This window comes from Archocentrus centrarchus, chromosome 21 (genome assembly GCF_007364275.1).
Source record: "Archocentrus centrarchus isolate MPI-CPG fArcCen1 chromosome 21, fArcCen1, whole genome shotgun sequence".
NCBI lineage: Eukaryota > Metazoa > Chordata > Actinopteri > Cichliformes > Cichlidae > Archocentrus > Archocentrus centrarchus.
The window spans coordinates 30,450,545-30,475,672 of record NC_044366.1 but is presented as its reverse complement, the minus strand read 5'-3'; the positions used below and the strand labels follow the sequence as shown (position 1 = coordinate 30,475,672).

Sequence of the window (25,128 nt, the reverse complement as noted above, 5' to 3'; positions counted from 1 at the left end):
ATAAAAACTGCAGGACTGCTTTTTTTCCTCCTTTGTTAATTTAATTTATGTCTTAAGTAAATGTTAATGATGGATTCTAACTTTTCATAGATTTGTGAATCTGTATCACCTCTATAAACAATTAAACATAAAAAAAATCATTATTATTATTTGTAAATAAAAATAGTTCAGTGGCTTTGAAAGCCTATGCCTTTCTAACCTCTGCACAAAATCGGGTGAGATTTAGTTGTTTGCTGGCTTTGCCCCTTTGAGAGAGCAAAAAGATGCGCATATCCTTAGAATATAGCTCATCTTATTAAAAGACGATCTTTGGGGTCCTGTCCTCCTTCATTGGGATGAGTGACTGATCTTGTCAATAAACGATCTTCGCAGCGGCGCTCTGCTCTCAGCTGATACAAGCAACAAACCGGGATCGCCGCAGCTGTCAAGCGTACGTTTATCCCTTCACCGGCCGGCGTCACTGCTGTCACTGCACTCTATTCACTTCAGACCTAACTTATTTAACTTTAGTCGTTTATTTTTATTTTAGTTTTTGCGGGATGTTAGCATGTTTTGATTCACCGTGCAAGCAATGAACGACACGAGCGCCGAGAGGACCGGAGCGACACCGGCGGAGGTTCTGTGGACTTCGGGCTGCCAAGCCCCATTTGTCTTGCAGGTTGGAGGATGGAGCTGAGGTTGAGGGGCGATGGCAAGCCGTCCGTGTCCTGGTTCCTCCTCAGCCCTGCCCTTATCTTCTCCCTCTTGACCGTGTTAGTGAGCTGTCACGGTACCTGCAAACACCGGGTCCCTTCTCCTGACGAGGTGAGCCTCGGCTGCTTAGCTAAGCTGGGGATGTAGCAGCAGAGAGGCTAAGCTAACACGTTAGCTGCGTCGGCTAATTAAGATTGTATTGCATATTAGAGCATGTAACAAGACTTTATTGCATCCGTACGTTAAAATTTAATGCTTGAAAATGCCCGCTATGATATAAAGAGGGTGTTTTCGTGATAAACATGCTGTTCAGTTTGGTGAGATTTGAGATACAGTTTGATAGCAAGCTAACATGCTAACAGGATGCCACTGTGCTACACAAAGGCTTTACTGTGTTAGTGTGCAGCGTCTGTCAGCCACTTTCAGACTGGGAAAGCAGTTTTTAGATCACATGTCGCTATCCATAAAACCGTGTCAACTGCTTAGCTTCAGACTGTTTGCCCCTGTCGACAGCTAAAATAACACATCCGGAGAGATTTTTTTTTTTTTTCAGAATAAAGGTGCAGTCTGTATCCCCAACGTTTTGGTTACAGAAGCCACGCATTTAAAACTAAATATACACAAATCTCATGTACAGTAAGATGCCAGATTACTTCAGAACAAAATTACAGCTTTTCAGTAACTAACTAAAATTACTCTCAGGTTTTAGCCAGTCAGAAAAATACCTGTTGGACATGTTTGTAAGTTGGCCTGACAGCACTTCCCCTCTTCTGAAGGGATTTCCTGAATCCTTAAAACCTCTGAGCATCACTAGAAGCAAACGAAATGCTTGTTTCTGATTTAAATCAAGTTAACAGCTAAAAGTGTTAATTTGAAGCTCGCGCTATTATTGTTTAGAGTATTTTTCAAAATTTTTTGTACTTATGCATATGCAAGCATATGCATTAATATTAATAGTTTTATGATGCATTGAACTCATCATTGGTATATAATGTTCATCCTTATTAGTTTACCATTATGCTTCCAACTCCAGACATTTACTGTTTGACTGGTTACAGATTTAATGCATATTGCATAATGTTAATGGCTCTGGTTGTTAAATGGGGGGGAGGGGGGGGGGGCTGTTTTCTGTGATTTCTTATTTCTGCTGCCCTCTTTCAGGTTGTCCATCATGTGTACTTGAAGCCTGAGCGTTTGACTAAGAGGAGCTCTCCTGAAGACCTTCAGCTGAAAATAAAGATCATCTATGACAACAGCGTCGACCAGTAAGTACAGCAGCAACTCCCAGGAGTCACGATGTAGAACCAACATCACCATTTTTCTAGGATCCAGCCAGCACTTGGGAAAGCAGTACTTATGTGCAAGGTGTGCGCGCGTGCATGCGTGTGCCTGTGCCTAATATGCTCTCTCTCCCCACAGACTTACTGCAGACAAGAGGAGACTTGTGAAGGTGAGGACAGACCTGAGTATTTTATACAATCAGAATTTTTTTTTTTTTTTGGAATAGCTGCATAAAGTTCAACTGTGAACTTGTAAAATTACAACATTCAACCATACAGAAATTAGTATAAATAAAACTGGCTATTACGAGCCAACTTGTAGTGATTTTCCAGATTTTATATTTTTAAGCAATAAGTAAGAAGAAGATGCAACTTAAGGGCATCTTCAGTGGTTGTAACATTCGGTCGTGGCTGCTGCTGTTGGTTTTTGGCTCTCATCTGTGAGATTAAAGTGCAGCACACATGAAAAACATTTGCGATAGAGATGTAAGATTTGGCATCGCAGCATTGTTGGCTGTGATCAGAGGTGTAACAGACTGAAACCGTGTTACCCTGTGTGTGTGTCCCTCTCTAGGATAAGCTGTTTCCCCAGGCCATCGATTACCTGCAGAGAGCTTTCAGTGTGAGGCACAGGGTGGGGCCGGTACTGCTCAGCAGGTATGTAGTCTGTGCCATCATTATTTGAAACAATAAATACTAGAGTGTCACTCACCAAAACTGTAGAGCAAACTTCTTAAATGGGCTGTACCACAAAGGAAGCCGTGTTATTTGTTAGATGATTTGAATAAAATGCTCCAAAACCACAGGCACAGTTGAGAGGTCCAGTTCAGTGACTAGAATTACCGGAGGTGATGCTTAGCAGATGTCAATCGGCCTGTGTCAGCGCTCTTGTAAATTATAGCACCCGCACCCTTAAAAAAAAAAAAAAAAAAATCCAAACGAGTACATTGTGAAGCAGTTCCTTACTTTAAGTGACACATAATTGTTTAAATGTTTGTTTCTCTTGGATTTCAGCGAGAACATCTGGTTCTGTGTATTTTCTTTTCTTATAACTGTGATGTAATTAAATTTGCTGTTTCTGTCATCTCAGGCAATGTTCAACCAACCAGTACATGAGGAAGAGAGATGACCCTCATCGCTACTGCCAGGACGCCTGTGCAAATGTCACCAGATGTGGTCCTGTCATTGTACCACAGCACCACCTGCAGGTCAGAGAACCCAGAGACAGATTACTGATCATATGATCCCAACCCAAAGACTCTAGCCTTGCCGGCTGGATCTGTGTACTCTTTGGTTATTCTTTTTTTCCATTTTGAAAATGGTTGTTTTTCTAAACAGCAAACACTCGTCTCTGAGGCTTTTGACACCCTTCACCTGCAAATGTGCATCAGAGAGTCCGCTCAAGCCATTTTCCGTGTCAAATCTCCTGATGCTCCTGATGCTCCTCGGGGAGAACCCCCATTCTTCTCCACAGTGAAATAACTGCTGTAGAAGACCCCTTCTTGTCTATGATTGTTTCAGAATGTGGTTTTAAAGCCATCCTAACAGCTCTGAAAACCGTAAACTGAGCAAGAGTCAAATAAAAGTGAGCGCTTTGTATTTACACGCCTTGAGTTGCCTTGATGAAGGTGTTAAACTTCCAGTTTAAGAATAATAGTGTTTCTTATTCCTTGTGAATTTATGTTTTGATTTCAAAGGGGAAAAACTAAATATAATTAGTTTTACATTACATGGATTTGAAGTATGAAATAGAAATTTTAAAAAATGATCAGTTTTTTTTTTGTTTGTTTTTCAGTATCCGTTTTCAAATTGGAAAACCGAATGACCAAAAAAGCACGTGGACATAGCAGCTCTTTTGAGTTTCACTTGGATCAGTGTTGATGCTAATGTTTTGTAGGTTTATCATTTCTGATTATCATGATATGAATTGCTAATTGACTGCTGATTAGCATTAAAGAATTCCCTTGTTTACCTGTACAGTAACAAAATGACCCTGCTACTGACTGTTCTCCTGGTTGCAGATGTAGTCCCACTTTCTAAATCAGAGCAATAGCATTGTGTGTACTGTATAACGTATAAAATGTTACTGCTGCAGTGCTACAACTTATTACACTTTGCTGACCAATGCAGAACCCACACTTGTTTTTCTGCTATAATGTGAACACGAGTCTGTCCTCACACAGCATTCAAATGTTCTGTGTTTCTTTCCTAGCAATGCAAGGTGTGCAGTGAGTCTGGGAAGTCATGTGGCCCTACAGGGCCCCCAGATGGCCCTGGGGTTGAGGGGTCCGACTTTGTGCTCTATGTTAGCGGCATCACCACGGAACGCTGCGGACAGGAGAACATAGTGGCCTATGCTGCTTACTGCCAGCTGGAGGCACAGCTGGACAGGTGGGAGGTCAAAAACTGCTAGGAACTACACTTTGCTTAGCTGCTGACCTTTAGTTACTTTTATATTTAAAAATAAGCTAAAAAAATACAGAAAAATCAGTTTTCTGCTATATAAGCAATGAAGTGTCATAGTGTAGAAGTAAATCAAGCTGTCAGAATATTACAGTATGACCTAATGTGAGTCTGGGTGTTTTTCTTTTTAGACCTATAGCAGGCTATGCCAACCTGTGTCCTGCTATGATCTCCTCTCAACCTCAGGAGTTTGAAGGGATGCTCTCCACAGTCAAACATGAAATCATCCACGCTCTGGTCAGTACTGTGGTCAGGACAAATTTCACTGTTACTGAGCTTTCTGTGGAACACAAGGTTCACACAGATTGTTCAGAAGACCTTTTTTGTACCTTTCTTTTCTTTTTTTTTTTTTGGAGTAGGATTTTTCCATTGTTATTTTAATGCATTTGGAGATGCCTTATGCTTGATCAACAACAGTTTACCAAAGCTGAACTGTGTGCTGTTTCTCCTCATCAGGGGTTTTCAGCTGGCCTGTTTGCCTTCTACCACGATGATGAGGGCAAACCTCTGACTCCTCGCTTCGCCAGCGGCCTGCCTGCCTTCAACGAGAGGTGAATACAGTTTGTGTCAAACTCTGTGAAGGCAAAAACATGTATACGTGTCTGCCCGCCACCCTCATCAAAAACTAGATGAGCCACAAACCCACTTTCTCACCAACATGCCCAAACCCCATGTCAACAGGAAGCATTTCTGTTTTTATACCAGTGCCGTCATAACTCTGAATGCTAGTCTAAACCTACTGTGCCAGTGCTAACTTCTAACCAGTGTTGCCAAGTCCGCTTATTATAAGCGACTTTGGGCTTGTTTTTTTCTAAAGTCGCTTGCAAATCTCGTGAGTCGCGGGTTGCAGTTTTTTGGGCTTGTTTTGGAACGTGGAGTTACTTATTTGGGCTTGACTTTCTTTCCGAGTGAAACTCCTTGATTATCTCTCGGCGCCCCATAATAAAGCAAAAGACGAGTGGTAGGTAGTTTGTCCCTTCCAAGCCCCCGTTTCCTGTTTATCGTTCCCGCACAAGTTGAATGGCCGCACACCCAAACAAACACTCATAACAGCGCAGAGTGATGAGGCAGCGTAAGAATGAGCTCCAGTAGGTGGGGAAAATTTAGAAAAAAATATAAAGAGTGGGAGAAAGAGAGGACACTTAAAAAAAAATGGATCTGAGCTCAGATGGGAGACAGTGGCTCAAAAGGTGGGTATGCACTATACGCAATGCATGGGGTGCCTCGCAAGAGGGGGGCGCCAAAGCGATGCGGCGAAATTATTTCTCTAGCCGGCATTTTCTGTACTTAACAGCTGTGCATGTCATATGATCAATAACAGAGGCACAGTTCTGATTAGGCACCCCTGTGCTCCTTCATAGGAGACGTATCAAAGGCATTCTGCAGATTTTGCAAGTGTGAAATATGTGCTCACCATGCTGATTTAGTTCAGTGTGCTAATACAGAGAAGTGCACACACACAAAAAACTGTGCACCCTTCTCTTCTATGAGGCTAAGAAACATAGGTTTCAGTGCTCCAAAACACATTGAGACAAAACAAAGAAATGAGCTATAAAGCGGCCTCAGTTTTACACAATATTGTGGGTTGCCAGTTGGGGTTATTTTGGGCTTGTTTTCATAGAGCTGGTTGCTTGTTTCTATTGCAAGATCTGGCAACACTGCTTCTAATCCTAACTTTGTGTGTCAGTCTGGGTCTATACCAGTGGAGCGAGGCCGTTATCAGAAGAGTCACCAGACTGTGGGACATCAGAGGAGGGGTGATGGTCCGACACCAAGTGCATGTCCTTGTTACTCCTCGTGTTGTGGTAAGCTGCTTCAGTATTAAGTTATCACTTTCTTGCTCCATTTTGCACCTCTTAACTGTAGTTTTGTCTATTGAATTGAATTGTCTACCATTGGGAAGTGCTGAGAGAATGTAATACAGAGCTCAGAGTTGAGAGAGTGGACAAAGCTGTAGACTGAGATTGTTATTGGAGGGCCTGAAGTTCAGTTGATGTCAAGAAATGACAGAGTAGTATGTGTGTGTTCCAGGAGGAAGCAAGGAGACATTTTAACTGCCCCATTTTGGAGGGGATGGAGCTGGAGAACCAAGGAGGGACAGGAACCGAACTGAACCACTGGGAAAAGAGACTGTTAGAGGTCAACACGTGTTTTCTCTGTGGCTTTTCAGTAGTCAGCTGTTTGGGTTTCTCTGTTGTGTTCATCTTTCTTTTTAATAAATTTTTTTAAAACTCCCTCAGAATGAGGCAATGACGGGCTCCCACACTCAGAACCGGGTGTTTTCTCGGCTGACGCTGGCCATCATGGAGGACAGCGGCTGGTACCGTGCCAACTACAGCCTGGCTCAGAGGCTGGACTGGGGTCATGGTCTTGGCTGCGACTTCGTCATGAAGAGCTGCAAATTCTGGATGGACAGACAGAGACAGAGGTCACAGAAACACTGAGTCAGACCTTAAGTTTTTTTTTTTTTTTTTTTTTTAATGTTTCTATCTCTCATGATCACAAAGAATATCTGCTTTTATTTTAAAGCTGGCACCAGTGGTTGCATTTAAAAGGAAACCAGTAAATGTTTAAAGGTTGGATTGTGTGGTGGAAAGTATATCAGTCTGTCCCCTGACTATTTTCAAGTACTGTATTTGAGTAAATCCTTTTTCAAGCAAAAAAGTGTGTAATACTGTATATTCTCAGGTGACAGGTGGCAGGATATGCTTCCTACACTTTTCATTTATAGCGGTGAACTTAGCTTCAAATATTGGTGGCCCAAAACAAAGCATTGTTCAAAGGTGTAATTGGCATTTTGTTATATCCACACCTTCCAGGTGAAGACATATAACAAGTACTCAATGCCTTCTCATACCAGTATGATTGCATTTGTTGTTGCAGAAGACACGCTGTAACTCCGTACTGTGACACAGTGCGAGCCTCTCCTCTGCAGCTGACCTGCAGGCAGGACCAGTTGGCTGTAGCTGTGTGCAACCTGCAGAAATACCCACAAGAGCTGCCACTTGAGTACCAGGTATGTAAAAGCCCTACAGTCACCACCCACATTTATACATTTATATGCATGTTCTGCTAGAACTAGTGGATGTTTTGTGTTTTTCTTTTGGAGAAAATGACATTAGTATGTCTTAAGATTTATTGTAACTTCATTTCAGATGCTCTACTGCAGCACTGTGTGACGCACACTACTGGATGTGGTCGGTGTGCCGTAGGTAACTCTGTGTGTGCTGTGTCAGTATTTCGAGCAGATCCCGGACGTGGCTGCTGATCAGCTGTCGCTCTTTGGAGGTGCTGTGGAAATCGCTGACTACTGTCCCTTCAGTCAGGAGTTCAGCTGGCACCTTAGTGGAGAATACCAGAGAAACTCCTACTGCAGAGTGCCTGAGAACCAGCCAGGTACTGCTTACACTGCTGTTTCTATACTGCTGCCATTAACACAGTGCTGTTTTAAATCAAATACTCTGAACAGCTGTAATTTAAGGAGGAAGGTGGGAATAGATTCCTACTGATGCATCTCATTCTTCTGTGTCACAAAGACTAAATGCTGTCCAACACCAGGACACACACACACACACACACACACACACACACACACACACACACACACACACACACACACACACACACACACACACACACACACACACACAACATTGCTTTATTAAAAATATGGGAAATGTGACCTATTTAGAAAGATCAACTTAGACTCATCACGGCAGTCATCCTCAGAGGGTTTCTAATCCCTGCTGTACCCCCTGCAAAATGGAGAGGCTCCCAGTATTACTGTTACTGAACTGGATGTAGCAGAGTCCAGGGATTTAGGAGTTAATGAGGACAACTGGGTAGATTCCAGGAGTTTCTTTTGGAGGATATTTACAGTGTTCAGTTGTTCTTTATTTATATTTTTGATCATTCAAATTGTGCACTCAAAAATGTTAACCATTAAAAAAAAAGGAAAGACAACATAAAACAAAATGTGAGCTTAAATACACAGCTGGAACAGGCAGTTGCTTGTAGCACCCGCCCAGCATAAGCCCTGATTTAAATCATAAAAAAGCCCAAGAAAGAAAGACTGGGCGGAGAAATCTCCATCTTATTTTGATTTATATTTTAAATAATTAAAAATTAATATGATCAATACATAAAACTGGCACAAATTCCATTCTCAGTCATAAGCCAGACCCAGTCCTCGTACTCTAGTCTGGCTGGGCTTTTCCCCTTACAGAGGATAATCCTCACTCCTGAAATAAAGCTGGCTAGAGCAAATGCTGGTTTTCAAAGTTGTATTGATTCAGGCACTGATATAATAAGCCATTCCTGTATTGTTTTGATTATTCCCTTCCAAAAAGGCAAGATCTTAGGGCATTTCCATTCTTTCATTAAATCTATTTTAAGAAGACAGGCAGGTGTAGAGTGGTAGTGATGAAGTATCTCATGGGTCAGTTTACACTGGGCTTCTCTTGTGATCCAGCCCACACTGAAGATGGTGCTTTTCCAAGAATCCTTATCAATATTCAACTATAAATCCCTCTGCCAGACTGGTGTTAAATTTTGACAATTTCCATCTAATATGTTGGCAACCAGCTTATAAAAGGCTAGGCACCTCCTTAAATAGCCCTGCATCAGACTTTCCAGCAGTTGCTTTACTACACTCCCCGAGCTGCTTCTCATCTGTAAAAATCTCCAGAAATCTGCCTTATCTTTTAAAGGGCACATATCGTGCTTTTAAAACCTTCCTTTTCATATATAAATCATACACTTGTGGTCTATATAAAGTAGAACTGCAATGCTTTGTTCTGAACTCCTCGTTATTGGAGCTCCACAGACCCCTCTTTTAACCTTCTTTTGACGTGCGTCTTAGAGCAGCTCGTTTTGGTGCGGTCTCTTTGAATGTGAATGACACATTTCACGCCCCGCCCCCCTCCAGGTCACAGAGGATTCTACTCCAACCCGTTCTGCCATTTTTGTAGTTTATTAGCAGCGATACGATTATCTCCCGTCAGAGAAACGGGTACTTCGAAGAGGCGCTGATGCCAGGGGGCGATGTAAAAAATGGTGTGGGTTAACACACCCAACAACTGAACATTTTGACTTGTCTACTTCCAACTTTGGCATAACTGAACTTGGACTACAAAATCACTGCAAGAAAAAAAAAATGGCGGATTCACGAAATTGGTAACCCGGAAGTCCATGTTCTTGTTTAGCAGTTTTAGAGGAAAGAAAACTTAACAGTCAATAGAGAAAACGGAACAGACTGAAAATTATGACCCAAAAAGAATATAAAGATATCTACGCAGCACCGGGACAGAATGCATTTAAATTTCCTGCACTCCTACACACTCAACATACACAACAAGGGCTAAAAATGTGGATTTTGCATGATATGTCTCCTTTAAAATGATACTGTGTACTGAGTTCTTGAAAAGATTTGACCAAATTATCAGTAGCCAGGTCAGCCAGACTCAGCATCCTGCTCATTTTTTTTGTAATTTGTCAAAAACAAAAGGCAACAAAGAGCTTGACAAGATATGTGGTTTGCCTCCATTCAGCGGCCTTCACCATCAGCTGAAGAATACAACTCTCCCCAGTTTCAGTGTTAAAAGGTGCATGGGATCTGTTCCATCCATCAGTCCCTTTGGTTCAAGCATACCAACAGTTGCTCTGCCAGCAGTGTGAGTGTGACTGAGAGCCCGCTGAAGACATTTGGAGGAATTCTTCAGTAAAGTCTGTTTTGAGCAGCTGCTGGTACGATTACCGTATTTTTCGGACTATACGTCACTCTGGAGTATAGGTCGCACCAGCCAAAAAATGCATAATAAAGAAGAAAAAAACATATATAGGTCGCACTGGACTATAAGTCGCACTTTTTTTGGGGGGGGTTGATAGAATCCGAGACCCAGAGCAGAAATTCCATCTTGAACGGCAATTTAAAATAATGGATTAAAGAACAGGACGAACACGGTTACGCCTACGTTATGCTAACGTAACACGTTCAGCTACATGACGCACAACGAACACGTGTTCGGTATGTTAACGTAACATTAAGTTATTCAGATAACCATAGCATAAAGAACATACTAACAAGTTAACCAAACCATCAATCCATTGAATTCTTCATCCTCGGTGTCACTTCTAAACAACTCCGTACACTCCGTAGACGAAGCGCCGCTTCCTCTTCTGTGTCGCATTAGTCAGACTCGTCGTCAGCTGCAGTTCCAATTATTCCAGCCTTTCTGAATCCCAACAGGATGGTTTGTCACTGAAGCCCATGTTTTCTTGATCCATCCAATGACTTCCAGGAAAGTTGGGTGGCGCATTCTCCCAGTTGCCGTTAAGCTGTGCTCTCCATCCATCATCCACTGCGCCCACAGATTACGCAAGACTGCCTTAAAGCTGCAGTTCACGGAGATGTCAAGTATCTGAGTATTTTGGTTCATGTGTTATAAATGTCACATATACGTCACTCCGGAGTATAGGTCGCACCCCCAGCCAAACTATGAAAAAAAGTGCGACTTATACTCCGGAAAATACGGTACTACGGTGCTGCTGTTGCTGCTGTCTGTATGAAACATGTGAGCTTTCAGTGTGTGTTTGTGTGTGTTTGCAGACTGGTGGAGGAATTATGGAGCAGAGCAGTATGGACCAGACTCTGTGTGTCTATACCAGAAGTCAGCCTTTGTAATGGAGCAGTGCACTCGGAAGATGACGTACCCTGACTGGGGCTCCGGATGCTACAAGGTGCTGTTTTTTGGTCAAGTCTCAGTCATTGATGGGTTAATGTATGAGCACGCTGGGCACAGGCTTCCTCGAACATTTTATGTATACAAACTTGTATCTTAAACTTTATTTATCACAGGTGAACGGGTAGTTAACATCACAACATCAACAACAATTCTGTTTTTACAGCTTGACACATCTTTTCAATTCATTGTGTCTTTATGGTACAATGTTACATTGCAGCTCAAAATTGTGCAGAATCCATTTTATCCCTTCAACAGCTTTTTCCAAAGCTTTCAACCATATTTGCCTGTCCTCAGTGGAGAACTTAACATCTGTAAGGTTGACCATCACTTTAATGCATGCTGTTCCCAGTGTGCTGCATTTATGTAATGACTACAAACCAAATGTGTTGATATTCCCACAGCAAATATGTTTAGTGAAAATTGTCTTCCTGGTCTTCATTATAAGTTAGCAGACATAAGTCTGAACAGGAAGGGGAGCATATTCCTTCAGCCTCTTAAGATGCAGTATGAACAATGAAGTCTTTATTTTTATTTTATTTTCTTTACTGTGGGTAAAAGAAATAAATAAAAAACTAATATATTGTCTGTGTCACTCTTTCTGTGCTGCAGGTGTCGTGCTCAGTTCAGGGCCTCACGGTGTACGTTCAGGATCGTTCCTTCCTCTGTGTCCGTAAAGGTCAGCTGCTGAGCATCAGCGTAAGAGTCAACGACTGGATTTACAACGGTGTCCTGATCTGCCCCGCCTGCACTGACTTCTGTGATGACTGCCCCCTCCCCCACCAGCTCCCACCCATCAACACCTCCAGGAGCAACCCAATTGGTCAGTGACCAGCTGACTTACAGGCTTTTTTTTGTTTGCTTTTTGGTGAAGTTGACAACCTTTAAGATATCAACAGATGGTTGAATGATCACTGAATGGGCCATAGTGCATAATTTCAAAATAAAGAGAAAATAGGAATAAAACCTTGGGGAAAAAAGCTGAAACTTAAGAGATGTGTATAATGTGTAGTCTACATGATTTAATGCATGATTATTTTGTTGTCTGCTTTATTTTAGATCCATGCTCCAGTTCTCCCGGTCTGGCCACCACTTTGTGGCTCCTGCTGCTCAACCTGCTTCCTTTAGTGGCTGGACTGCTGCTGTGCCACTGCAGCTGATAAAACACAAACACACACTTAAGACACCTGACACACTAAGGTAGCTGAACGGCCCTCTCTACCATAGTCCTCTGAGGACTTGGACTGCAGACATTTCTCCTCGTTTTTTAAAAAAAATTCAGTTCGTTTTGTCTCTTTCTTTTGTTTCCATTATTCCTTCCTTCCTTAATTCCTCCAGTTTTCCCACCCTTTCCTCTTCATTTCGTTCCTCAGCCTACTTTCTCCTTTTGGTCCATGACTGCTTCCTCATCACAGTCACGGATCCTTTATGCTGAAGGTCCATTCAGGTGTCCGTCACTGGGTTTACATGCACTTCAGTAGTCAGGTTACAGCCAGCTTTCATATAATCGGGACTCCTCAAACCAAAGTCCAGCATGAAGCTCATTACTAAAGTTTCCAAGGAATTTGTAACGTTCCAGTTGGTCAACTAACATCAAAAGGTGTCAGTCTGATCTAATTTTGCAGAGAACTGAATCCAAAGGTTTATGAGCACATCATTGGGTGTCTGTGTAACAAAGTTACTGTGTATCTGATTTCTACTGGAACCAGGTTATTTGCAGTGATTTGGTTACTTAAGTGCTTGAAAAAAGTCTTCAGCAGGTAGAGCAGCATCGTCCCTCCTTTTTAAAAACATCACCTTTCATGTCTTTGGACTGAAGAGAGCAACTGGACACTTTGTTTTTTCAGTGGAAGCCTGATGGATTCACTCTGGTTTCTATTTCACAACTTCACTTGGGATCATGCTGCTTCATCACAGTCCTTTTATTCCTCTTTACACCACAGTGACTGAAGAGGGACATCTGTCATTTTAGCTGACTCACTGATCATCTGTGGTGCAAACACATTTCAAAATCATGATGAACTGACTGTCGATCAATCAACAACAGTACAGTGGTGCAAACTGCCCCTTCCCCCATGGGACACCTGGTTGTTGAATTAAAAACTCTGAGGTTTATGTAAAATAATTGTTTCTAAGCTACAAATACTTTTATTTCTTAAACCGTTAAGCAGAAAGAACAGTCTTCTTCCTCTAACTGAAACATGAGGATCTGTGCAGTTTGCTGCCCTCTGGTGGCGGCAGAACTTAACTGCTCAAAGTTTTATAAGCTTACAGGATCTTTTATGCTGAAGGTCTTACTGTAAATACAAGTATGAGACAGGACAGGAATGTGGTGGGATGATTTCCTCTGCCACCTCCTGACAGGTCACTTGAGTCCAAATTCATTACCTCGTTTTCTGTGAAGTCATTTTATCATTATTTATGTAGCTGTTCAGATGTAGGTGTAGAACTTTGTTGGGGTGCAGATGTATGTGGCTTTTTGCTTTTGTTGTTTCCTCTGTTGATAAGTGGTGTTCTCTAAGTGATGAGCTCCAGCATTTCTGTGAGGCGGTCGAGGCCCTTTGCTTTTTGCAAGTGGAAATTTTGTTAATGACACGACACCGTACATTTCAGTTCGTTAGTCATCTCAGAAAAATGTAGAATTTATTTGGTGTAAAATCCACATGAATCACTGAATTTTTGAGGAGTAAACTCAGATTTCAGAGTTTGTCGAGCCTGCTGCTGCCCTGGCCACTTTGAGCTAATGTAGACCGTAAATTGTGGAAGGTCTTTACTGAAAAGTAATCCATCCATCCATTCACTTCCGCTTATCCTGTTTAGGGTCACGGGGGGGGGCTGGAGCCTATCCCAGCTGACATAGGGTGAGAGGCAGGGTACACCTTGTACAGGTCGCCAGCCTGTCGCAGGGCCAACACAGAGAGACAGACAACCACTCACACTCACATTCACACCTATGGGGAATTTAGAGTTTCCAGTTAACCTAACCCCAGTAAGTGCATGTCTTTGGACTGTGGGAGGAAACTGGAGTACCCGGAGAAAACCCATGCAGACATGGGAAAACATGCAAACTCCACAGAGAGAGAGAGAGAGAGAGGCCTGGGCCAAGGTGGAATCGACCTTCCAGATGGTATTCTGTGAGGCAGCAGTGCTAACCACCGCGCTGCCCTGAAAACAGAAAAGTACATAAAAACCTTCAAAAAAATTTTTTTCCAGAGGTTCAAGTTCATTGTGTTTCCCCAGCAGGTCCAAATTCCAGCAAAATTTACACAAATGAGTCCTCGGACATTTCAAAGCTCACAAATTCCCTTCCCTGTGTCGTTCTCTGATTCGTTCTTGTTCCATTGGTCATAAAATTGCTTGATTACTGAGTCATGATAATTATTGGCCCCAAACTACAAGCCAGGTAGCCTGTTTGCAGTTCCCAGCTTAGGTGGTGATGTGATGAACTAAGATTGAACTGGCAGGAATCCAGTGGTGCTTATCACTAAAAGTCTGGAATGGAAACACTTTTACTGGTTAGTTACAGACAGACTGCAATGCTTGGTCCTTTATTCCCGCAATGAGGGAAAGGTTTCTCTTTGCAGTTCATGCATTTGTTGCTTTAGGGATTGTTTGGAGTTCATGGCCCAGTGTGAGGAGCCTCCTTCATTTGTGGTTCATTTAAACTCGGTCATTTCTGTGCGTAAGCCAAATGAGAAGAGCAGCCTCTGAAGCCACAGCAGAGAGATGCTGTAGGATGATGTTTGTTTGCAAAAAGTGAGTTTCCTGTTTGTGTTTTTGTGATGGTCAAAGGATGGAGAGTCAATGAATGTCTGAAATGATGGAACAGTTATCAGTGTGTTGTTTTTAAGTGATGGATTGCAGTACAAAGAAGTTTTATCTGCACTGATTATGTTTGTTTAATCTGTCTCAGTCTAAAAGAAGAACTGCACACTGCATTTGACTTTGAGGATTATTTGCTCACACACTGTTTTACAGGCTTTGACTCCTTCATGCTGCTTTTACATTGTTTAAGTGAACAAAACCTCTGCAGTCAAGATTTGTTCTGTCAGGTTAGATTTCCTCTGCAGTCGAAAAATTTTAAACCCTGAAGGCAACATTCATTGTTCCTAATGGATGAGATGTTGTTATTGATGCAACAATGAAGATAAAAGACACTAAACTAACCCAAAATGACACAAAGTTAAAGCAAACACAGAAAAATTAATTCAGATTACTGCAAACATTTCAAAAGTACAAAGACACACAATACAGCCAGGCAGACAGCACCAGAGACACTAAACAAGGAGGCAAAACAGCCACATGGAGGAGCATAAAAACTATAAAACATAAACACACAAAAAATGACCTTCCACACAAAACAAAGACATGAAATCACCACACAGAGGTGTAAAATAACCACATGGGTGTGCTAAATGGCTCCAAAGACGAGCTAAATGACACAAAATTAAAAACCAGAAAAAAACTCCAACAACCTGATGATGATGATGATGATGATTATGATGATGATGATGACGATGATTCATGTGACTTAGATGAATTCAAGTTTGTAACATTTTCAGTGATAAAAATGTATACCAATTTAAAAGAATATGTAATCAAACACTGAACAAATTTCTTCAGTGGCTGAAATAATCTTTAGTTTTATGCCTCCTTAATCATCAGTGTGGCTCATTTCTGGATGGTTCTTTTTCTGACCAGTGGAGCTCATTATATTCATTTTATCTTAAGACAACACTTTGCATTTCTCTGTTTGCACCAAACCAAAAGAACTGGCCTTAATGTGAGGGCACGTTTCTGTTTGGCTGCACTGGTATGCAGAGAATACATGAAGTGATGCCAGAGGAGGGTTTGTTTGTGTTTTCTGAAATCCACAAATGATATTTTCCACCAGGTCAGTGTATGTGTGTGTGTGTGTGTGTGTGTGTGTGTGTGTGTGTGTGTGTGTGTGTGTGTGTGTGTGCGCATGTGTGTGTGTGTTCGGTAAGAATTGTTTTAGTTGCTAACATTGGCAGTAATGTGTCCACGAGAAGCCGGGAACATTGTTTATATGACGTAACTTTATGATTGATGCACTGCAGAGCTTTGTGCAGATCTGACCTCAGTTCACTTTTATCGTCATGAAGGTGAATTTCACCTAAAACTGACTCCAGACTGTACGAGTCCGTGCTATGATTTTATTTTTGTATTTATTGTTTAATGTGATGACTGAACTTGCACTAAGTTTGAGGTGAGTCAAATTTCAGGACTGTGTTTAAAATCAATCCCACATCAGTGTTGGTGAAATTTGGTTCATGGAAACATGTTTCTTTGTTTCCAGTGAATTTATGCAGCGACGAGGCTGTTGAGAAAACAGCTGATCCCTTCAGTGAGACACTTGGCATTACTAAGCTGATCTTTGTTATACTTTTTTTTTAGAAAAAGGGCTGCTTTTTAAGGCAAATCCAGACTTTTGTCTTCTCAAAATAAACTCTGTATCCCCGAAGGCATCTGTGTTTGTCCTGCTTAAAACAATGATTAAATATATTAAACCACAGAACAGCTATATTTGAATGTTTCATGCTAAACTTATAAATGTTTGTAACTGAAACTGCTATATGGGACATTCCATGTAAAATCAACCAGTGTCTCCTACCTGACTGCTGCAGAAACTGCTGATATTTGGGTACAACAACTTTGGTTATTTCACAAAGTTTACCTTCATATTATGATTTTTTTGTTTGCTGGAGTTACAGACCCTGGAAGTACTTGTTGGATGTTCTGCAGCATTTTTGTGTCCCTCCTTAATGTCAATGTCACTTTTATTTGTATAGCACATTTAAAAAAAACAACAAAGTTAACCAAAGTACTTTACAAGATTAACTACAAAAATAAGCAAGATAACTCCATAGGTCAATAAAATAGAATAAATATAATGCAATAAAAACAGCCTGATGGGACTCAAACTGGACTTGAATTAAAAGGTGAGTTTTTAGAGAGAATTTAAATGACTATGGACTCAGCAGTATGAATATAAAGTGGCAAATTATTCCACAGTCTAGGGGCTGTAACTGCAAAAGCTGCTTAAAACGAGACCTCGGCTGCACTAAGAGCATTTGGCTAGATGATCTCAGTGCTCTTGTAGGGTTATATAGTTTGAGCAGCTTAGCTAAATAGCTGGGTGCCATTCCGTATAAGACTTATTAAAATCAGTCCTAATTAAAATCAGTACGAATTTAATGGGGAGCCAGTGTAAGCCTGCTAAAACTGGAGTGATGTGATCATGGTTCCTAGTGGCTGTCAGAAGACGTGCAGCAGCATTTTGGACTACCTGCAAACGATGGAGATGATCGTTCAGCACTCAAATACAGAGAATTGCAGGTAGTCCAATCTAGAGGTCATGAAAGCATGAATACATTTTTTTTAAGGTCACTGAGATATGGAGAAAACAAACTCCACTGTTTTTCTTCATTTCAGCCATAAGCATAAAATAGGATTGTATTTAAAAAAAAAAACAAAAAACAAAAAAAAAAAAACAGACAGAGTTGATCAACTCTGAGATCGGCAACTCTGACTTTGCCATTCCTGAACAGCTGATCAGAGTTGGGTCAATCAACTCTGTGTGTGTTCACCCTGATTTAGCACGTGCTTGAGTAAAGAAAGAAAGCCATCATCAATGGAGCTCTGATACCGTGATTCCTACGGTGGCCCAGAGGTGTCAGGTCAAATATAAAAGCAGCAACGGAAATACAAAATGTGAATTATTAGCCATTAAAAATTGTACCACATTCTCTATCTATAATATCCCTGTTAAAGATGGCGTCACCTATCTTGGCATAACAATTAACAAAGACCAAAGCAGTCTGAACTTCAACCCTGTGCAAAAAACTGAATTCTTGGCTTCAAAGAGATTTGTCATTTAGAGGAAGAATTTTATTAACAAAAGCAGAAGGTATTTCCCGTTTGACTTATCTTGCATTCTCTCTCTCTGTAAACAAACAGGCAACTGGTGTCATTGATAAAATATTGTATAATTTTGTATGGAGAAATAGGATTCATTATGTCAGGAAGTCAGTCTTAATGAACTCATATGAACATGGTGGCCTGAACTTTCTTGATTTTTCAACTTTAAATAATACTTCTAAGATTAATTGGATTGAACAGTTTCTCAAAAACTCATGTTCAATTTGAAATTTTATACCCAATTATTTATTCTCAAAACTTGGTGGCCTTAAATTTATTCTTCTTTGCAACTACAATATTGGAAAACTCCCTATAAAGCTCTCCAATTTCCATAAACACATGCTTCTCTCCTAGTCTTTAATTGATAAACATAATTTTTCACCCCATCACCATTATATTTGGAAAAATCGAGGCATTTTGTACAAACTAAAGTCTCTGTTTTTGGAAAATTGGTTTGAATATGGAATCATCTTATTTCAGCAACTCTTTAATCCGGATGGTGTCCTAATGTCCTATTCTGAACTTCTACACAAATTTGGCATTCCTATACCTCCAAAGAATGAGCTTATGTCTTTGACGCGATTCCGTCTGGTGTTATAATGCTTTTTAAATCATCTGTATCTTCAATACTGACCCCTCCAAGCCTGGACCTGGCTGACACTTGCATTGGTCAAACCTGTTTTTCCACAAAAAAGTGAAAAACCAATCCTGATATGCGTGCCTTACTCCAGAAGGACAAGGTCTCTGTTCCTAATGTCATCGCATATTGGAACAATTTTGCTTCAGACTTGGACTGGAAGAAAATCTGGTGTCTCCCATCTAAATATTTGATTATTAATAAGATTAAAGATATATCTCTGACAGGTAAACAGGTTTTTTAATGAAGGAAGACTCCTGAAACACTTTAATTAAAAAAGTAAGGAACTTAATGTATTAAAGAATCAGAAAAAATACACACATGCATGTGGGGACTCAGAAGATACAGGCCTGTGTGCACTCTCTCTGAGTCCGTGTTCCCGTCTAACCAAAACATCTTTATACAGCCTGTTATCTAAACATAAACAATCTCTGGCCGCTATGAGTTGACCTTCATCATTCAGTCTTGCTCGAGCTGGTTTTTCATGACTCAGATATCCTCTCAGTCATAAGCACATCTTCTTCCTGATGTTCTAATTTAATCAATACAGAGAAATCTCGTCCAGATTAATGACAGAACATGGTGACGTTGGTGATGTTTTAATTGTACGTTTGGTGGCCGGTCCTCAAGATAAGATGCACTGAAAGAGAGAAGTTAGTCTACTACTTTCTGATCAGTTGCTGTCTAATGTATTATTTAATTGTTTATTATTTGGTTGATCCACTGTTAATTATTTAATTTACTGGAGTTTACCTTTAAACATTTGTCCTCTATTCACTGAGTAAAAAATAATCCCTAACACTCAAGATGATCCATCGTTTTTACCCATGCACGTCTTTTCTCCAGTGATATAAAAAGGACATTGACACAAGCTGCTCTTTCTGTGGACTCTATGAAGAAGGTCTTTGGCACTTATTTTGGACCCTTTTCATGTACTTTTTGGCAAAATATTCGTACTTTTATTTCCCAAAACATTCTTGACAACTTTACCCTTTCTTATACAGATATATTGTTTGGATTCTTCTTTTATCCTTCTAATCAGTCAAACCAATTCCATATTATTAACCTAATTTTATTACTTGCAAAATATCATATTCATAAATATAAATTCTCAAACTGCAATCCTTCTTAATTTTTAAAGAGGAATTCAAACATTATATTGCAACTCTTTAATATTCCACAGATAAGACAGCCATAAGAACATTTGAACTATGTTTCCAATTTAATATTTTTATGAATGAATTTTACTCAATTTAAATAGTCTATTCAACCCCTTGGCATTGTTGTTTTGCTGTTCTGCTATATATCTACAATTGTGCTTTGTTGTACCTTCAACCTTTATTATCAATAAAGATTGTTTTTAAAAAAACTGCAACACAAATACAAAAGCCGCAACGGAAGTGATGCAACCTGCAACATAAGTAATAGTGCCTGTTGAATAAAACAATGCAAAGACTATGGCAGGCCGTTTTAACATAAAATCCGTTTGTCTGACTATCCGTATTTACATTTCAGATATCTAAAACTGCATTTTGACTGATGGTAATTCAAGATATCTTCAATTACATTTTGACGAGTCAAAATTCCTTTCAAGATATCTCGAATGGCATCACTGGATTTGTCATTTGATGGGTCACACAACCGTAATTAAAATTTAAGATATCTCAAACGTAATTATGACTTGTCAAAATTACGTTTTAGATATCTGAATTAAACGATTGCATGTAAGCCCCCTTGTGCTGTACTGAGCTGTCCAAACAATTGTCTAGAATTTTAGGTGGCTGCAATGGCGCTGGCCATTGTGGACAAAATTGTAATAAAATGCAACAATATAGAAAGAGCTCTTCAGTATGGGATATGTGGAGAGTGCAAGAATCGTGTACTGTACTTAAAGACTGCTAAAGAAATCTGCACAGAATCTCTGATTTTATGGCAGGCTGTTTTAACAAACTGCCTTATAAACATTCTGTCAAAATGCTCCGTAATTCAAATATCTCAAACGTCATTCTGACTAGTCAGAATGTTATTTTAAGATATCTTAAATAGAAAAGCTGTCTAATTCAAGATATCTGTAATTCATTTGGAGATATCTTAAAAGGCATTTTGACGAGTCAAAATTACAGTTCTAGATATCTCTAATTTAGTTTTAACTAGTCGTTATTTGCTTTCAAGATATCTAGAATTTAATTTGCACTAGTCAAAATTATGTATCGCCTATCTAAAAATACATTTAAGATATCTTAAATTAGTGTCATTTAAGATATCTTTAATTAGAATTATGACTAGTCAGAATAAAAAACCAAGATATCTCGAATTCACTTTATGACTAGTCATAATTTAATTGTAGATATCTGAAATGTGTGTTTCAGATAGTCAGTAATTCACTGAAGATTTTTTGAATTGAAGCCGCCATACAACTCAATGGCAAATCTGACGTCATTTCAACTAGTCAGAATGTAATTAGAGATATCTCAAATAGGTATTTTTTCTAGTCAAAATATAATTAGAGATATCTTAATTTACTAATACATCTAGTCATAAATCAATTTTATGTTAAAACGGCCTGCCATAGAGGGAGACCTGCACAGGTGAGCTGACAGTGCATCACTGCGTCACACACCAGGAAGCGTGCAGCAAAGTCCTGAAGACAGAACGTGTCATAAGCACCGCAACACAGACAGTGAACTTTATAAGAGGCAAAGATTTAAATCACCGGCAGTTTTGGAGGAAATAGTTTCTGAATTTGGTGACGTTCTTTATCACACAGGTACCATGAGCTACCTGAGGAAATCTGTCAAGTTCATGAAAAGTAAAGGTTGAAGTCCCATCAGGGGTTCGGGATGAAAGGTGGCTGTGTGAGTCGGCTTCTCTCTGCAACACAATGAAGCAATTTCAGGAAACTTGCGTTGCTTAGCGACAGTATGGTGTAAAAAACGGAGAATTGATCGCTCAGAAACTCCCGAATTGGAAGCTATAACTTCAACTATATTCTATGTTTTGGCAAAATTGTTTAAATCATCTCCACAGACTTCTTGAGTTGTTCATTACAGTTACCGTCTTTATTGAAAGTTCCATCCATCCATCCATCCATCCATCCATCCATTCTCTTCCGCTTATCCGGGGCCGGGTCGCAGGGGCAGGAGCCTAAGCAGAGAAGACCAGGCTTCCCTCTCCCCAGTTACCTCCTCCAGCTCATCCGGAGGGACCCCAAGGCGTTCCCAGGCCAGCCGAGAGATATAATCTCTCCAGCGTGTCCTTCCACCGTTCCACTGCAAGCTGGAGGCCCTCGGTGAGAGGCGGCGAGCTGGGGTGGGTATTCTTGTATCCAAAGGTGGCAAAAGTACTGACATTCTGTACTTAAGTGGAAGTACAAGTACTTGTGTTAAAAAATACTTTGGTAAAAGTCAAAGTACTGGTTCAACTTCTTTACTTAAGTAAAAAAAATACAGGCTCTGAAATGTACTCAAAGTAAGAAAGTAAAAGTAGCTCTTTGGAGGATGTTTCTACCTGCTATTTTTGTGTAAAACTAACCAAACCTCATTATATATTACATGACAACACAAATGTTGTTCCAATCTAAATTTTAATTCTAATCCTACATAACAGATTCAGTTTGAATCTGTTATGTAGGACACAAGCCGTGGAATGGAATTTAAACACAGCTCTGTTCTCTGTGTCCTCCATAGCAGAGGGTGACTGTGCCTCCACCTAAACACAAACATGAGGATACTCAGGGGTTACAGTGGGATTCAGAAGGTGGAGGAACCCTAAGATCAGCTGTAGTGGCTCTGCATGGGGAGAAGAATCGCAACTTTCTATTGTGAGCTCCAGTAAATGATGTTGGTGTGCAGGCTGTGATCAGCTGACCTGCTGCTGCTGCTCTGAGGTTTACTGCTCTGTGTGGATGAACTGAATTCACAAAGGTGTAACCCAGTATTTCACAGCTATCTGAGCTGATCTCCATCCCCCACTCTGACAGCATACAGGCTGTAGAAATGTATTTTCAAACAATCTTTGAATTACACAAAGTCAGTTTGTTTTGCAGTCCTTATTTTTAATTCTCTTTTTTGCAATTCTTTATTTTCAAAGTTTTTGTTAATACAAAAAAAAGAGGAATAAATAATAAAAAAGGAAAAAAAGAAAAAAAACTTTAAAAAAAAAGGACGCTTAGACATAACATATAACCCATGGGGTGTGTCATTGATGTACATCCATATATATACAAAAATGAAAGTTAACACAATCACCATTTACATCGGATTTAATAAAATCTTCCCTTATAGTTGTGATAAACTCAATCCAGCTACTCCATTTGTCCTCAAATTTGTCATGTTGTAGCCTGATATTAAATGTTATTCTCTCTAACTTGAAAATGTCATATATGATGTCAAACCACTCATTTAACGTTGGTGTTTGGGGGCTGAGACATTTCCTAGTAATGGCTTTCCTGGCTGCTGCAGTCCAAATTTGAAACAAATATTTAATTTTATATGTCACATTATCCCCAAGCAGTAAACCTAGATACATTGATTTCAGCTGAAATGGTATGTCCATGCGGAACACCTTTTTAAAAATATATGGACTTCTCTCCAAAATGGTACAATCAAAGGGCATGTCCAAAATATGTGGTAGTGGTTTGCTTCTTGTCCTCCGCATTTCCTCCAACAGCTTGCTGATTTAGTCAAGTGTCTTCCTTTGATTGGAGTTTTAAAAAACCTGACCACGTTCTTCCAGCAAAATTCCCTCCATATCATAGAGTTGGAATTTTTTCATTGTGCCTCACAGATTAAACGTGAAGTTGCTTATTTGGGCTTGATTTTCTTTCCGAGTGAAACTCATTGATTATTTCTCGGCGCCTCATAATAAAGCAAAAGATGAGTGGTAGGTAGTTTGTCCCTTTCAAGCCCCCATTTCCTGTTTATCACTCCCGCACAAGATGACCGGCCGCACCATAGACATATAGGTCAATGGGCCGCACAACCAAACAAACACTGATAACCCAGAGTGAGGAGCCAGTGTAGGAATGAGCTCCAGTAAGTGGGAAAAATATAGAAAAAAAAAAAAAAGAGTGGGAGGAGGAGAAGACAGATGGGAGGCAGTGCCGCAAAAAGTGGCTATGCACAATATACAATGCATAGGGCACCTCACAAGAGGGGGGCGCCGAAATGATGCGGCGAAATGATTTCTCTAGTCGGCATTTTCTGTATTTAACAGCTGTGCATATGATACGATCAATAACAGAGGCACAGCGCTGATTAGCCCCCCCCCCCCCCCACACACACACACACACACTAACCCTAACCCTTAACAAAAAGTATTACACAAACTTTCAAAAATTGCAAAACCCAACACAAAGCTAGTGATGATTTATTAATCATTGCTTGATGGTGTCTTGTACAGCTCTCCTCCAATCAGCCAAGACCTTTTCTGATCATTTTCCAATCCAGACACACAACCTGACTCCACACACACAAAACATTGTCTCTTTTTTCTATGTTGTTTTGTTTCACAGCTATTTTTGAAAATATCAGCTCGAGAGTCATGTTGTTTTCAAAATAATTTACTCTTCATCTCTCTTATTGAGTAACATACCTTGTCATTCTCTGGAGCTTGAAAAAGGCGACTGGACTTCTTTTTGTTTCTTGAAGACGTTTCACCTCTCATCCGAAAGGCTTCTTCAGTTCTCAACCAAATGGTGGATGAGAGGATGAGAGGTGAAACGTCTTCAAGAAACAAAAAGAAGTCCAGTCGCCTTTTTCAAGCTCCAGAGACTACTATGACCTGGATGACTGAGAATCTACACAGACATACCTTGTCATTGTTGAGGAAGTGCAGTGGTAACTTGTAGGTCTGTCCAGCACTGAAATTCTGGAAGACCAGCTCTGATGGGTAGGGCTGAAAAAGTGGCTCATCTATATCTGCAAAAGAACACTAGCAATACACACACACACACACATAATGACAGCCCTACATAGGGTGACCCTGAAAAATGATCAGGCTGGTGGTCAGCCACGTGGCCTGGGGTGGAGTCAAACTCCTTTTGGTATAAAAAGCAAGTTATTAAATGAGTGATATCACAACATTAACTGTCATTTACTTTGTGATGTGTAGTGGTGCTCATGTCAAGCAACTCCAGGATCAAAGGTGGATGCACCTCAACTGTGTTATTCAGGCACTCCTCTGTGGACTGCAACATCTCCAACATTGCCACCTCAGCACATATGCGTATTACTATCAGACATGCGTCCGTTGTTCAGTCATGTCTCCTCCTAGGGGGGGTTGTGTTTCTATCCTGGTGCAGGCATTTGCTGTAATATCTTTAATTCCTTGCCACCTCCAAGCTGTCACATTAACATAAGGTTTCACAATATTA

The 25,128-nt window shown here is 40.4% G+C and overlaps 1 protein-coding gene across 1 annotated transcript; it reads left to right on the top strand.

The window, feature by feature from the left end:
• Positions 1-410: 410 nt before the first annotated feature.
• lmln (leishmanolysin-like (metallopeptidase M8 family)) lies at positions 411-12,444 on the top strand. The gene is made up of 17 exons (XM_030757988.1): positions 411-430; positions 530-804; positions 1,855-1,958; positions 2,113-2,143; positions 2,548-2,630; positions 3,064-3,181; positions 4,186-4,364; positions 4,568-4,673; positions 4,893-4,987; positions 6,124-6,241; positions 6,468-6,575; positions 6,677-6,864; positions 7,320-7,452; positions 7,673-7,832; positions 11,044-11,174; positions 11,789-11,999; positions 12,236-12,444. The coding sequence occupies exons 2-17, from the start codon at positions 667-669 to the stop codon at positions 12,334-12,336; spliced, it is 2,004 nt and encodes a 667-aa protein (XP_030613848.1). The 5' UTR covers positions 411-430; positions 530-666; the 3' UTR covers positions 12,337-12,444.
• Positions 12,445-25,128: the final 12,684 nt, after the last annotated feature.